Source organism: Anomaloglossus baeobatrachus, chromosome 6 (genome assembly GCF_048569485.1).
Source record: "Anomaloglossus baeobatrachus isolate aAnoBae1 chromosome 6, aAnoBae1.hap1, whole genome shotgun sequence".
Taxonomy (NCBI): Eukaryota; Metazoa; Chordata; class Amphibia; order Anura; family Aromobatidae; genus Anomaloglossus; species Anomaloglossus baeobatrachus.
In genome coordinates, this window is record NC_134358.1 from 392330517 (window position 1) to 392348020 (window position 17504).

Consider the following 17504-nt stretch of genomic DNA (forward strand, 5'->3'; position numbering starts at 1 on the left):
AATGACCTGCCTCCTTTGTTTGAAATCTTGGCTGTAACTTGTGATTCACTAACCGGAGGCAGTCGGAGGGCCTGGGGAATCACAGACAGGGAGGAGAAGATCTAGTGGGCAGTCCAGCCCATGTGAACTAAAGTCTAATTAGCAGAAAACTTCAATTGGTGATTAAAGAAGAACCACAAAACAAATTTCAATATAATCTGTATTACAGCATCATTACAGCAATGTCTGTACTTTACTTTACAAAATCATGCTGACTGATTCACTTTAATATACTTGAATCTGAAAAAATATTGTTTTTAAGTTTATTTTTAAGAGAAGCGGAGCTGTAGATTTTCACACACAGCTTTGTTGTTAGAATAGACTTGCAGTTTTTCTTTTTCTAATCTTTACTATTTTCCTTTAGGGAGGCAGGACACAGTGCATTAAAGAAGTCTGCCCAATTCTGTCATGCCCACAGCATCTCAGTCATATCCCTACTGGACAATGTTGCCCAAAATGCATAGGTGAGTGTATACTCTTTAATATGTTTACGTATTCAGATGGTGCTGCCAACCTTAAGCATCACCACATGTAGCTCATCAAACAAATATCCTGCTTAGATAAAACTTGAAATGAAATTATTACATAATATTATTTGCATCAATAATTTTGAGACTAGAAAATTGGGCATTCCAAAATGGGGCAACATGACCCTTTTTTCTTACCAGAGTTGTCTCAAACTATTTAGAACCCATGCAAAAATTCTATCAGCAAATATCTACAAAATTTCAGTCTTACCAAATGTTAAAATGGTTGTCTGAAGAAGGCAACCCTTTTATGCTGGGGAAGTCGTTATCAGCAATGTAGAGTTAAATGTGAATGGTTAAAATCACCTCTGGATCCCAAACGTTGCTGCAATGGGTCCAGGTATTAAATCTGATAATGGTCAAAATCTGCATAACACTGTGCTTTTCAGCCAAAGATACACAGACAGATTGATTGGACCTTGTGTGTTTGGGATCAAGGAGTGACAAGTAATGATGAGCAAGCATTGGGGTGCTCGGATACTCACGGAGCGTGACCAAGTATCATGGGTGCTCGGATATTTATCCGTGAAACAATGACCACAATGCACAGCCTTGCTTCACTGCATGATGTGTGCAGACACCTCAGTGAGAGCCATTCGCAGTCTCTGAATGCCTCTCCTGGGTGAAAAAACAATGTTCTCGGATGTATTGTGACCAAAAAATAAACCCTGCCCTCCCTCCTGGTAGAAATGCTCTGTTTTTGACTGGCTTTATGTGAGCGGAGATCCGAAAAGGGCAATCATTGACTTTCCGTAATGCTTGTTACTTGCGTTGAGCTCGTCCGAGCTTCTGACCAGCTCAAAATGAGGAATGAGCATTTGAGCATTTTAGTGCTCACCCATAACTAGTAACGAGTAATGACAATCTCTGTAAACCACTATGGAATATATTCGTATTAGTCCTCTATAAACAGCTGGAAATAGCTATGGATATATCAGATATTCAAACCGTTATCATAGAGCACATATATGATGAATTGAGGCATTTGCTACAATATACACATGTTCTTCATAATAATAGTTTGATTAGATTATCGTGTTAATTTAAAGTGTATGAATAGATCTTATGTATTCTCAAAAGCAAATGCCAATAACTGCTAAAAGTGACAGTACAAGCCTATTAGCAGGCAATACCCTTCCTCGTAAAACACAATAACTAACGTCTGTACTAACATCACTGCATATTACTGTCTAGGAGTCAATGTCAACTCTGCTGCCAAAAAGAATAAATAATTCCTGTGTGATATGATCCTTGTAAACAGTGGGAATATTTACTGTGTGTTTATGAACATTTCTCTCATGTCTGTGTGTTTGGTTAGTCATTTACAAGATGTTAAGTGATACAAATAGAGCTTAGTATTGACACATAATTGCATTCTAGAAAGTTTTAGAATTCTTTTCAAGTTAAACAGAAGAAGGGCAATGACACTGCATTAGAGGGAATAGCGACTTTTTGATCTTATTTTATACTTAAGACACATACTAAACTTAATCCTAAATTGGCATAAATATTATACATAGTTATGTAACATGTGTTAATTGTTTTGCATGTCATAAAACATAGAGGATAGGCAGCAGTAGTAGTAGACGAAGTTAAGCTGACAGACACAGCTTTCATGTTTTCCACATACATTAGATCAGAGGTCTCAAACACGTGGCCCGCAGGTCGCTTGCGACCCGTGAGGTTGCTTCTTGCGGCCCGCAGACATCTAAACCACGTGACGATTGCAGTCCGGTGCACGAGGCCGGCGCCGTCAGCACTTTTCTTCAGGTGAGTATAATTTGTAGCACTGCACAGAGAAGCTTTACTAATGGCAGCTGCCGCTGGCCAATCAGAGGCCAGCAGCTAACGTGGGTGTATTTTGATTGGCCGGTGCGGCTGCTATTAGTAAGGATGTGAAAAGAGCAGTGCTGCAAATCATTCCCCAGAAGGAAAACGCTGATGGAGGCGGCCTCATGTACTCGACAGCAATCGTCACGAGAACTAGGTGCCTGTGTGCTGCAGGTAAGAAGGAACGGAGGAGAGGTGAGAAGAATCCTTTTTTTTTGTGTATGTAAACAACGTCATAACATGGAATATTACCACAGGATGGGACATTACTACAAGGGCACAATATGAGCACATTACCATAGTATGGACACATTACCTCAGTTTGGGCACATTACCACAGTATGGGCACTTTACCACAATATGGGCACATCACCACAGTATGGGTACTGTCACGGCCAGGTGTACGGGCAGGCCCAGGAGGTGGATCCACTGGACCGAACTCCTAGATGGTAGGAAAGAGTCCGGCAGCTGGAACACTAGAAACAGCAGAACAGTCCTTGCACACGGGAATAGCGGAGAAGTCCCTGGGACCACGGAGTTATGGGTGGTAGTCCGGGTGACGCAGCTCAGGTTCGGAAGCCGAGATGATGTCAGGCGGGGTCCGGAACCTTGGGAGCAAGATGACGGGTCACCGCAGGGATCCGAGATGGTGCGGACTGTCAGGATGGCAGAAGGACAGCGTTCGGGGTTCAGGATACGGCAGACTGGATGGCGAGGCAAGCACGGCTCTACAAAGAGAGATAGGTGAGTACATGCACTGAAACACCAGGAGACCTGACTCCTAGCTTAGGGAACACGAAGATCAGGCCCCGCCCCCTTGGACAATACACCCCTTTATACCCTGTACCTGATTAGCCTCATTACCTGTTAATGGACGCTGGCCCTTTAAGAAAGGGTCAGTGACCGCGCGCGCGCCCTAATGCGCATGCGCGCAGCCCGGGTGCCAGAAGCCAGGGAAGGAGGCTGAGAAGAGGACGCAGGGGAGCCGGCCAGGGCCTGGGAAGCCGTCGGGCGCCGCGAACGGGGACCAGGGGGCCTGGGAAGGACGGGGACCGGAGGCTGGAGAGCGGGGAGCGTGGCAGGTGAGCCGGGGAGCGGGGCTGAGGACCCGGGGAGCGGAGCAGAGGACCCGGGGAGGGAAGCCAAGGACCCGGGGAGCATGACAGGTACATTACCACAATATGGGCACATTACCACATTATAGGCACATTACCACAATATGGGCACATTACGACAATAAGGACACGTTACCACAGGGGACAATATGGGTACATTACCACAATATGGGCACATTACCACAGGGGACAATATGGGCACATTACCACAATATGGACACATTAAAATAGGGGGCAATATGGGCACATTACCACAGGGGACAATATGGGAACATTGCCACAATATGGACACATTACCACAGGAGACAATATGGGAACATTACCACAGGGGACAATATGGGCACATTACCACCGGGGACAATATGGGCACATTACCACAATATGGACACATTACCACAGGGGACAATATGGCCACATTACCACCCGGAACAATATAGGCACATTACCACAGAGGACAATATGGGAACATTACCACAGGGGACAATATAAGCACATTACTACAAGGGGATAATATCAGCATATTACTACAAGGGGACAATATGGGCACATTACCACAGTATGGGCACATTACTACAATATGGACACATTACAACAGGGTACAATATGGGCACATTACCACAGGGGACAATATGGGCACATTACCACAGGGGACAATATAGGCACATTACCACAGGGGACAATATGGGCACATTACTACAAGGGGATAATATGGGCATATTACTACAAGGGGGACAATATGAGCACATTACTACAGGATGGGGAGATTACTAAAAGATGAGGACCAGGATGGAAATATTACTACAAAATGTTACTATATGGTGGTAAATGTAAAATGATATTCCTTACAAACAGGGGATAAAATGTAAAAAAAAAAAATAAAAGAGTGATTTTTTTTCACATTAAAAATACTTTTTATATATAAATTGAAATAATAAAATTGCACATTTGTTATAATAAATGAGCAAAAATGTTAAAAAAAAACGTGATCCAAAGGTATATAGAAAAAAATACGCGATCTTTTAAAATGTTACTGGGTCCAGCAAAGAATGCGGCCCCCTGAATACATTTTTTTTCTATGTGTGGCCCTTATAGTCAGCCGAGTTTGGGACCCCTGCATTAGATTAATATTGGCAGATCATACTGATTATGGTGAGATAGGTTCATAATCTGTCAAAGAGGTTTTCTGGGACTTTTACAATGATGACCCTCATATCTTTAGTATAGCTCATCAATATCAGTTTGGTGCAGGGTGCGACACCCCTGCCGATCAGCAGTTCCTGGAGCTGGAGGCAGGCAGAAGTGCTCAGTTGTAGAGCTGCACAGCACAGCCTTTGTCGACTGTTCAGTGACCACCACCGGGTACTGTGAATCCGCTTTCTATTTGAATCACTAGGGGAGGATGTGCAGTACCTCCACTAAATAGTTGACGAAGTTGTGCTGCTCCACAAGTTAGCATTTCCTCCGCGCCATCACTGATAACAACTAACTGTCAAGGGTGACCAATCATTATGTACTTAACATCAGCCTTTTAACCTTTTAAAGGAATATCTCAGACTTTCCTCATAAGGCCTAAGCCACACGGCGAGAAAAATAGTGCGAGTGGAGTGCTATAAAACATCGCATTCCACTCGGACCAATTCTAGCCTGTGTGTCAGCACACATGAGCGATTATTTTCTCAGCCCTAATCGGACTGAGAAAACAATCGCAGCATGCTGCGATTGTAAGCTGAGACTCTTTCTCTCGCAGTTGGAGTGTTTTTTTTTTTAGATTTGGCTATCTTAGGAGGATATCTGTTTGTGCAGGTAACTATTACTGTGCAGAATTATTAGGCAACTTAATAAAAACCAAATATATTCCCATCTCACTTGTGTATTTTCACTAGGTAAGCCAATATCACTGCACAAAATTTAGAAATAAACATTTCTGACATGCAAAAGCAAAACCCAAAAAAATAGTGACCAATATAGCCACCTTTCTTTATGATGACACTCAACAGCCTACCATCCATAGATTCTGTCAGTTGCTTGATCTGTTTACGATCAACATTGCGTGCAGCAGCCACCACAGCCTTCCAGACACTGTTCCGAGAGGTGTACTGTTTTCCCTCCCTGTAGATCTTACATTTTATGAAGGATCACAGGTTCTCTATGGGGTTCAGATCATCTTATAGACCTTTACTGGCCAGCCATGCTGTGAAGTAGTTGGATGCATGTAATGGAGCATTATCCTGCATGAAAATCTTGTTTTTTTGAATGATACTGACTTCTTCTTGTACCACTGCTTGAAGAAGTTGTCTTCCAGAAACTGGCAGGTCTGGGAGTTGAGCTTGACTCCATCCTCAACCCGAAAAGGTCGCACAAGTTCATCTTTGATGATATCAGCCCATACCAGTACCCCACCTCCAACTTGCTGGTGTCTGAGTCAGAGTGAAGTTCTCTGCCCTTTATTGATCCAGCCTCTGGCCCATCCATCTGGCCCATCAAGAGTCACTCTCATTTCATCAGTCCATAAAACCTTTGAAAAATCAGTCTTCAGATATTTCTTGGCCAGTCTTGACGTTTTATCTTACGTTTCTTGTTCAAAGGTGGTAGTTTTTCAGCCTTCCTTACCTTGGCCATGTCCCTGAGTATGGCACACCTTGTGCCTTTTGATAGTTTAGTAACGTTGCAGCTCTGAAATATGGCCAAACTGGTGGCAAATGGCATCTTGGCAGCTTCACGCTTGATTTTCCTCAATTCATGGGCAGTTATTTTGTGCCTTTTTTGCCCAACACGCTTCTTGTGACCCTGTTGGCTATTTGCCATGAAACGCTTGATTGTTTGGTGATCACGCTACAAAAGTTTGGCAATTTCAAGACTGCTGCATCCCACTGCAAGATATCTCAGAATTTTGGACTTTTCAGAGCCCGTCAAATCTCTCTTCTGACCCATTTTGCCAAAGGAAAGGAAGTTACCTAATAATTAAGCACACCTTATATAGGGTGTTGATGTCATTACACCACACCCCTCCTCATTACAGAGATGTACATCACCTGATTTACTTAATTGGTAGTTAGCTCTCAAGCCTATACAGCTTGGAGTAAGACAACATGTATAAAAAGTATCATGTGATCAAAATACTCATTTGCCTAATAATTCTGCACACAGTCTATAATAAATGCATGAGAAATACATTAAAAAAATAAATAAACCTTGAGTTATATAGAGCTGTAATACCACACCTATAAAAGTCTACTATGTCACTCATAATGCACCTCTGTATAACTTTAAATAGAAAAGAATATGATAGTTTTCTACCTCCTATGGAATCAGACAATGTCTGGTATCTTGGTCAGTGCCATAGACATTGAATGAATTGACAGGGAGATGCATCTCCCGCTTTTTATTCTGGTCCTTCAACAATCTTAATAATGGGGAATGTGGGATCACAGGGGGACCCCCAAACATGCCTCTTTACGACAGCCTTATTTTTTAAAATGGCAACAGAATAGGGTACTTATTCTGATCCTCCGTTTTAAAACGGAAGAAAGAAAAAAGTAAATAGCACCCCCCAGCGTCAAAAAATATTCGGGGTCCCTGCTATGAGGAGTAGCTGAGACCCTGGAGATCACAATTCGGGCCATGTTTCCAAGTCCCCGGTCACGTGATCACCAGTACACACCAGAGAATCGTGATAACATTGCTGAAAATGGAAGTACCGCTAAAATATTAATTATCCCCCACCTAGCAGGATCAAACATATCAGATAGGAGATAAATTCCCCCCCCCCCGGTCCCTCGGTGTGACAGACTACCCCCCCAGCTCCGGACACCCCCCTGCCTCCCTATCACCCAAAATGGCCACCGAACGTGTTGCTGATCCGTCCTGAGTCTCTGGACATGTCAGATGAGGCAGAAAAGTTGTTCCCAGGTCCAACTAGGTCACCCACTGTCATTCCCGGTCCCGTCGGTATGTCTCACAGCACTGATCCCCTGCCACCCCTTCTTTTCCTTGTTGTCACTAGAAATGCTGGCTGCATGCGCAGACAACGGCTCTCAGCTGGCTCCGCATGCAGGGACACAGCTTACTGCACTCACACTGCTATTTTGTGGGCCAGGGGAGTGTGGGAGTGTGAGTGCAGTATTGTTAGATCACTGCAGCCACACTGCTCACAGGGAGGACCTGCTTTTCCAGAAAATAGGTGAAGCTTTCTCTGAGCGTACCCCCCTTATTCTGCAATGAGGTTACTGCAGGTCATTCTGCCTTCAGTTGGACCGGGGCAGCGAGAGTGCAGTATTGTCAGGTAACTACAGCCACAGTGCTCACATGGAGTGCCTTCTATTCCAGAAAATGGTGGATACATTCTCTGAGCATGCCCTCCATATTCTGGAAGGTCCGGAATCATCATGGAACCTCCAAAATGGATTATGGCGGACCACATTTTTTTTTTTCATTTCAATAAATTGGTAAAAGAGGGAATGTTTTAGGAAGTGTTTTTTGATTTTTTTTTTCATCAATTTTTTTTTTATTACTGACTGGGTTTGTGATGTCAGGTATCTGATAGACGCCGTGACATCACTAACCCCATGGCTTGATGCCAGGTGACATTACACATCTGGTATCAACCCCATTTATTACCCCGTTTGCCACCGCACTAGGGCAAGGGGATGAGCAGGGGCGAAGCACCAGAATTGGCGCATCTAATGGATACGCCACTTTTGGGGCGGCCGCAGCCTGCTATTTTTAGGCTGAGAAGGGCCAGAAAACCATGGCACTTCTCACCGTGAGAATACCAGACCCCAGCTGTCTGCTTTACTTGGCTGGTGATCCAATTTGGGGGGGACTTCACTTTTTTTTTTAATTATTTATTTATAAGTAATTAAAAAAAAAAAAGAGTGGGGTGACTTCCAAATTGGATCACCAGCCAAGGTGAAGCTGATAGTTGTGGTCTGCAGGCTGCAGCTATCTGCTTTACCTTAGCTGGCTATCAAAATGGGGGGGACCCCACGTCGTTTTTTTTAATTATTTATTTATTTTTTGGCTAAATACAAGGCTAAACACCCTTTGGTGCCACATGAAAGTCATTAAATTGTGCAAGATTACAAAATGCAGGGAAGTGGAACAATATATATGTGTTTTACCTTTGTCTATCTATCTATCTATCTATCCTAGCTTTTTAGGCTATGTGCCCACGATCAGGGTTTGCAGTGTTTTGGATGCGATGTGTTTTTACTGCATCCATAAGGCTGCGTTGTGCAGAACAAGTGCAGTGGAAGCATTTTTAGAAGTCTCCTGCCCACTGTGCTTCTTTTCTCTGTAGCATAAACTGACTTGCAGCTTGGCTTCCTGAGCCGTAGCATGTCAATTGTTTGCTGCGGAAATGAGAGTTTTCTCAATGAGAAGAATTGAGCTAAAGTCCGCAGCAGCCCAAACCCTGATTGTAAGCACAGGCAGCTGAGTTCTCCTGTGGACAAAATTCACATCTCTGCAGGAGGGCTGGCTCTAGATGCAGTGTCGCTGGATCGTGAGCACATAGCCTAAAAGTGAGAAATTTGCTGCAACATTTTTGTGAAGTACCTGTGGATTCAAAATGCTTACTATACCCCTGAATAAAATCATTGAGGGGGCTAGTTTCCAAAATGGGGTCACTTGTTAGGGGTTTCTGCTGTATAGGTACCCTAGGGGCCCTGCAAATGCGACATGGTACCCGCAATTTATTTCAACTTTTCCAAAATTCAAATGGTATTCCTTCCATTGCAAGCCCTACAGTTTGTCCAAACAGAGGTTTTTGACCACATGTGGGGTATCCCTGCGCTCATAAGACATGGGATAACAAACTGTTAGGTCCACGTTTTGGTGTTGCCTTTTGAAAAAGTGAAAAATTTGGTGCTAAATCAACATTTTTGTGAAAAAAAATTAAAATTTTTAATATGATGGCTTAACATTATCAAATTCTGTTAAGTACCTGTGACATCAAAATGCTCACTATATCCCTAGATTTAATCCTTGAGAGGTTTAGTTTGGGGTCACTTGTGGGAGGTTTCTGCTCTTTAGGTATCGTAGGGGCTTTGTAAATACAACATGGTGCCTGCAATCTATTTCAGCCAAGTTTGTGTTCCAAAATTCAGATATTGCTCCTTCTGTTCCAGACCCTCTTATTTGTCCAAATAGAGGTTTCTAACCACATGTGGGGTATCAGTGTGCTTAGAAGAAATTGGGTAACAAATTTTGGAGTACATTTTGTTGTGTTTTTTCTTCTAAAAGTGAGTAAATTGGGTCTAGAGCAACATTTTTAGGTAAATGATATTTTTTTTCATTCCGCTTTATTTCTTGTGAAGAACCTGAAGGGTTAATGAACTTCTTGTATGTGGTTTTCAGTACTTTGATGGGTGCAGTTTTTAGAATGTTGTCACTTTTGGGGTATTTTCTGTCACCTAGGTCTCTCAAAGTCACTTCAAACATGATATGGTCCCTAAAAAATGGTTTTGTAAATTTTGTTGAAAAAATGAGAAATTGCTAATGAACTTTGAACTCCTCTAACTTCCTAACCACAAACAATTTTGTTTCAAAAATTATGCTGATGTACAGTAGACTTGTGGGAAATGTAATTTATTAACTATTTTGTGTGATATAGTCTGGTTTAAGGGCATAAACATTAAAAGTTTGGAAACTGCAAAATTTTCAACGTTTTCATCAAATTTCCGATTTTTCCACAAATAAAAGCAAAAATTATTGTCTTAAATTTACCACTATCATGAAGTACAATATGTCATGAAAAAACAGTCTTATAATCACTGGGATCTGCTGAAGCGTTCCAGGGTTATAACCTCATAAAGTGACTCTGGTCAGAATTGCACAAAATGGCCTGGACATTCAGTACAAAATTGGCTTTGTCCTTAAGGGGTTAAAGTAGGGAGATTACTAGCTTGACTTTATTGTTTATGCTTGTGCTTTTGTTTTGCATGAAATGACTTAGGCCCGTTGGTCTGGCAGAGGTCCGGAAGAGCTGACTTTTATGATAAATGAAGCTAGCCAGTTAAAATAACCACTTACATTTTTGCAATGCATTCCAAATGGTCAGAATTGTGTTTACTGGTGGGGTAAACAAGAGGGATCCATTACAGATTTTTTGATGGATTTGTCTCTCATAACACAGGTCTCTGTGCAGTTGACTTTGAATGGCACTGAATAATAGCCCTCTCTCATGCACATGTGTAATAATAATTCATGTGATTTATGATTATGGCTTGATTTTTATGTGGATTGTTTTAAACGTGGGTGCAAGAATCCTACCAAAGCTGTATATAATAGGCTCTGTGTTGTCGTAGAGTGTAAGGCGGGCAGTTACCTCTCACAGTCTCCAGCTATTTATAAAAGAGGTGTGGGTTGATTTTGATCCTAGTCTCTTCTTGATACAGCATTCAAGGTACACAATGTGCTATTCACGCTAACAAACAATAATAAACCTAGCTTTTTCTTAATCTTCATTTTTTTTTTTGCTTTTAGTACAAACATTATCACAGGCAAAATGTTATTTTAGAAAAAGTCATTGCTATAAGTAATATAATTGACGCGCCCACGGGGTCTTGGGGGTTACTTGTCACCTGGCCGGTGTAGGTTTGGGATGTCACAGCGGCCTGGCTCGGTTCCGTGACCCCGGCGGTGTCAATAATAGGGGAATGGGCATGATGGGAGTAGTTATTCGTGATGCTACCTGTGGTATGCGGCCAGTTATTAGCCATCTCTGTGGGAAATCTCTCTTCTGGGGCAGATGGTGATGCAGCTCGGGAGTTGCAGCTCTTCACAGGTAGAGCTAGGCCAGAGGGAGGATGTTTGGAATAGTAGTTGCCTATGGTGCAGGGGCACGATGATGGGAGCGCCGGCAATGATGGGACAACATAGAGGGTGCAGTTCAAGTTCTTTACTCACTGAAGTCACAACGCCTTTGGAGTGCCGTGTTCCTCTGTGATGGGCTCCAGCCGATCCTGGATAGTTCAGAGGTCAAGGCCAGTGTTTCCCTCTGTGTGTCCTTTCCAGTGGTCTTCCCTCTACCCCAACTCCTGGGCCACAGAACAGGTCACGGGTGTCTGCTGCACTCCCCACAAACCCTGGGATCCCCTTTCTCCCTAAGAACCAGGTCGAGCTTCCAGATCCTGACCATGGGCCCCTTTCTATTCAAGTGTCTTGTGACGTCCCTTCTCAGTCTGACCTGGTGCTGGCTGTGCTCGGAGCTAACTGAATGCTGTGTGAGATGGCTCCTCACTTCCCCTGCAGGTACCCCACCTGAACTAGTGGGCACGAGGTCCCATACCTCATGATGGCCACTCCTGGCACCTACCCTGGCCCAGTCCCAATTATAGAGCTCCTGAGTTGTGTGTTGGATGGGTTGTGGTGGTTTCCAAGCGATGACTTCCTCCGTATCTGAGATGTGAGGGTGAGGTGCAGTACCCTGTGGAGCCTGAAGTCGCAGGGGCACCACATAATTATAATTGATCAAAAGCTTAAAAGAGAAATCATTCACTGCTTAGCAAGAATGCCAGTATACACCTTAATTCAGTCTGTGTCCTTGGATCCAGGCTCGGACAAACGGCAGAAAGCCGCATAATAGTAGACCAATATCCAGAAGAAAAAATCCAGCTGGGCATCCAAGGATAAAAGTAAAAATTAGCAGGATCAGTGGGACTAAGCATACTTAAAAAAAAATCTTGCTTCTGCCTTCAATTGATCCTGTATATCTGGCCAGACACCGGTCCCTATTTAACTGTATGGGGACCAAAATCCGGTCCTTAAAAATGGTGGTAGAAGGGATAGGGGGATAGGGGGATTGGAGCAAGCGCGCTATATGTACCGAGTCTCCGTTGCGGCTTTAACTGCTTCCAGGCCACTCACTCTTCTTCCGAGGCCACTCATTATTGTTCATCCACATTGACTGCTAGCCCCGCTCACTGGCTGTACTGGCATCTGTAATTGGTTGCAGTCAGACCATATTATGATATCATATGCAGCACAGATAAAGCATACGACTACAGGCTGCAGCCCCCAGCCATGCGCTTATTTTGGCTTTGTATAAAAATAAGAGAAACCACATGCAGCTTTTTTAAAATTATTATTTAAATATATAATTTAAAAAACTGGCGTGCGGTTCCCCCCAATTTTGATACCCAGCCATAATAAAGCCCGACACTTGGGGGATAGTGTTCTCAGGCTGGGAAAACCTATGCGTATTGCCCCCCCCAGCCTAAAAATAGCAGCGTTCAGCCGCCCAGGATTGCCGCATCCATTAAATGTGTCAATCCTGTAACTTTACCCACCTCTTCCCGATAGCCCTGGTGCAGTGGCAGTCGGGGCAATAATTGGTTAATGTCAGCTCACAGCTGCCACTAAGCCATAGATTAGTGATGGGAAAGGTCTAAGTTTTTACATACCGAGAAAGCATTATGATAGCAAACCTTGAACATGTGTACATGTTCAATAACGAAGTGACAACATAAAAATATTTAAAAACAATTTTTTATTAATACATATATTAAAATTACACAAAAAATACACAGTAATTTCACACAGTTAAACAGCAAGAAAAAGTGTTAAGTGATGGGTATAGTACTTAAGGGTCACGGACGGGACATCAGATATTTAATATTATTCGTTGGTATGGTCCCATGTAGATACATCTCATGGGAATTTAATGAATAAATACCACCTATATTTTTATATATATATATATATATATATATATATATATATATATATATATATGTGTACAGATGCCATAAAATACTGTTTCAAAAAATTAGTATATTTTAAAGTGCCGATGTGCTGGGGGGGAAAAGCAATCGAGTGTGGATGAATAAATAAATAAATAATTAAATGAATGACATAAAAATACCTAATCAATTATTTGCAAAAACATCCTATTAAATATAGCCCCAGTAAACATCACTGCACTAGAACATGATTATGATTGTTTACAAAGATAGCAGAAGGCACCAAATATTAAATAAATATATTTACCAATGTATTTAAGGTGGTATAGCAGACCGTCCGTGACCCCTCACTCCCTTAATACTCCCTTCTCATATAAATAGAACATCGTCTATATATCTCATCCAATTAACGACATTAAGGGTATTCGGATTATTGTCATTTTGGAACACATCCCGTTCCCATGCCCCCAAAAAAAGGTTTGCATATGACGGTGCACAGCAGGCACCCATAGCAGTTCCCTGCATTTGGAGGTACATCCTTCCATTGAATGTAAACAGATTGTGGGTCAATATGAACTCCAAGAGTATCAATATTAATTCAGTCGTAGATCGTGCGATGTTACTGCATTCCAGATACCATGATACCGCTTTTAAGCCGTCGGAGTGTCTGATGGAGGTATACAGGGATTCAACATCCGGAGATTCCATCACCATATTTTCCTCCAGATATACACCATCCAGCCGTCTCAGGTCTGCTGTGGTATCTTGGATATATGAAGGAAGCTCACATACTAATGATTTTAAATAATAGTCTATGACCTGGCAAACAATCTCATTCAAACCTCCATTACCGGATATGATTGGCCGTCCGGGAGGGTCTATTGGGTTCTTATGGATTTTTGGGATTAAATATAACGTTGGCAGTCGAGGGTATAGTTCCTTAATAATTTCCACAAATTTCTTGGGTATGATGCTTTCATCAAATGCAACCTATAAAATTTGAATAAAATCTCTGTGAAAAGATAGAATGGGATTAGATTGCAGCTTACAATAGCAATTGGCATCATTCAGTAGTTTTGCAGCTTGTTTCTCATAAAGGGTGTTTGGCCATAAAACAATATTTCCACCCTTGTCGGCTGGTTTTATTACAATATCTTGCCATGACTGTATTTCCTTTAAACCCATCCATTCATCTTTAGTCAAATTAGAGTTTGCAAATGGTTTACTAGCTAGACCTTCAATTTCCTCAGTTACCAGTTTAGTAAAAACTTCTATTGCTGGGCAGAGACCAAGATTTGGAAATGTTTTGGATTATGTAGCAATAGCCTGCAAGCTAATTGTGGCATTTATGGTTGGCTAACTGGATATGTAAAACAGGTATGCAAAAAAGTTAAATGTATGTATTTAAAACATTTTTTTTCTTTCTTATGAAGCTATTCTTTCCCCTTGACAAAAAGGTTGTAACTAGGGATGAGCAAACCCGATTAGTAAAGTTCAGGAATTGTACCAGACACTGTATATCAGGGGATCAAACTCAAACACAAACTTTTAAAAAAGTCTGTGTCTGAGATGTGGCGCATCCATTAAATGCACCCATTTTGGTGCTTTTTCTGGTTCTTTTCAATTGCCCTGGTGCGATAGCAATCCAAGTACTACTTTTCGGGTTGATGTCAACTGTGCATTTACATCTGGCCTCAAGTCAAGGGATTAGCAGTGGATAGGTGTATATCAGACACCCCTATTACTAGCCCAGCAAATGTAGAGTTACAAAACACACACACTGGAAAAAAAATAGTTTATTTTCACAAAGACTCTGCAAAGATTTGTGCACCTAAATACTCAACGTGCCCACATAGCCTTATCCGGTAATTCGGGATTGAGTTCAATAAGTTTACGTCAGGTGAGTTCAGCTGAGTTCACAGCTGTGGCTTCTGGTGAAGTCACTGATGTCACCCTTCTCACAGCTACTGCTCCATCAGTGTGAACCTGACGCTGCAGTGATTGGTCATATTTTCTAATGTGACTGCGCACTGCAACCTCAGGATGTAGCAGATCCATAATCGTCGTGGGACGTCTTGGTGTGGATTACCTGCAGACCTTCAGGGGTGTTTGGGGGTTAATAAATTGAAGAAAGAGGCTGTTTTGATTTTTTAAAGAAAGGATTGTTCTCTGTGTTTTCTGTTTATTTCTTTTTACTTACACAATTAGTAAATAGTAATGAGACTACCATAGACCTCTACCCATTACTGATCCAGGGCTTCGCTGGAGTTGGAATTTTTTTGACCAATCACAGCTGCCATTAACCCCTTATATTTCCCCGATTGCCAACACACCAGGGCAATCAACATGAGCCACGTAAGCGCCAGGATTGGTGCATCTAATGCACCAATTTGGGGGCGACTATAGGCTGTCTGCTTTTTCTTGGCTGAGTATTAAAATTGAGGGAGACCCAGCACCATTTTTTATTATATTGTATTTAAATAATTTAAAAAAGCCATGTGGGGTCCTTCATATTTTGATGCACAGCCAAGGTAAAGCACACAGCTGGTGGCTGCATCTTGTAGCTGTCTGCTTTATCTGTGTTGGTATCAAAATATGGGAGAAACCTATGCCATTTTTTCCAATTATTTATTTTTACAGTCCACTAGGACTCAGACAACTAGTGTGAAGGCAAACAATCACAGATGCTTGCACAGAGTGTGGGGGTGAAGTCTGACTGCAACCAATCAGATGCTGTTACAGAGGGTGGGCGGGAGAAGCAGTATATTCAGAAGATTTAATGAGTGGACCTGAAAACAGTGTGACAGCCATGTGGAAACTCGGTAAATATATTGTCCCCATTTGCTTCTTTTTTCCTTTTCTTTTTAATGAGCAGCTGAACCCCTGCGAAAGTGCATGTTCAGGGTCCTTGCACAGGAACTAGGTGTCCTTTACGTACCCCGAACTTTACAGTTCGAGTTTGCCCATGACTATTTGCAGGCAGTAGGACAAGGTCAAATAACTCCTTGAGTATATTATGGATCAAGCACACTCACTTTCCTGCAGTTTGCACCTCTGATATCTCTCTAATATCTCTCTGTCCCCCTATCAATTGAATGAATGTATTGTTCACACACTACTACTCTTATGCTATATCTTCAATGATGCGGTGGTTCACCAAACCACTCTCTGTCTGGAGTAGTTCTCTATTTCTCTACCTATCTCCTATGCATGGGTGTGGGTTCTGAGGTCCTCTCTGATGCATGATTCTTGAACAAACTGAGCCAAAGAGCTGGCTTCATGCTGTGAGTGACAGGATTCGGCACCCCAGTAAGAGCCACAACATTTTTTGAATGGCTCTCACTGGATGTTCGGCGGATGAAACCTCGCCCACCTGAATGAAACCTCACCAACTTATCAATTTACTTGGTTAGCTGAAAGTAGGTAAGGTTTCAAGCATAGGTAGGCATGATTTTGGCTGCATTAACATCACGCTAAATATGTGTTCACCTGTGGTGAACGCATGTTTAATATACCTACATTTAGGATCCAAAGCAGTGGAGAGAGGAGCCCACTGTGACTGTGGTGAACACATATTTAATAGAGATCCATTTAGGATCCAAAAGAGCAAACAGCAGTACCAAGTGAGACCTATCACTAAAAGGAGCCAGAGATTAGGGATGAGCGAGTAGTGAAGTACTCGGACTCGCTATACTCGTAGCGAGTAGGTCCTAATACTCTGTTACTCGTTACGAGTAATGAGTCCAATGCAAGTCAATGGGAAATGCGAGTAATTGTCTACTGGACCCTACAAAGTGGCCTGGGGGCTGAGTAAACCTGAAATGGATGCATGATTGTTTAAAAGCCGGGTGGTAAAAAAACGCTGGCTTTTTTAAGCAATCAGCTGATGCACGCTCCCCGCCTGGGTCCTTCGCTCCCCGCTCCCTGGTGCTGCACTCCCCGCCCGGTCATAACTTAGAAAAGGCAGGGAGGCGGCGGGGGAGTGAAGCACCTGGCAACGTGGAGGGAAGTACCCGGCTGGGGGGGCAAGGCAGCGGGGAGGGAGGCATCGGACACGAAAGCCGTCGGTGAAGTCTTACCTGGCTTCCCGCTGCTGTCCACGGTGCTATTCCTCTACTTCTGGAGCCGCTCAATACACCTAATGTAATATGCACTGCATCACCCTGCCCACTCCATTTGACAGCTGAGTGTGTAAATAAATAAATTTAAAAAAAACGACGTAGGGTACCCCCAATTTTGATAAAACAGACAGCTGAGGGTTGATATTCTCCCCCTGGGGGGGCATATAGTTATTGCCCCCCCCCAGGGTA

General features: G+C 42.7%; 1 protein-coding gene across 1 annotated transcript in view; it reads left to right on the forward strand.

The window, feature by feature from the left end:
• Positions 1-17504, forward strand: part of BMPER (BMP binding endothelial regulator) — a 492868-nt gene that overhangs the window by 254301 nt on the left and 221063 nt on the right. The window contains exon 7 of the mRNA XM_075315106.1: positions 404-503. Within this exon, the coding sequence (XP_075171221.1) occupies positions 404-503 (100 nt within the window). The remainder of the gene's footprint in view (positions 1-403; positions 504-17504) is intronic.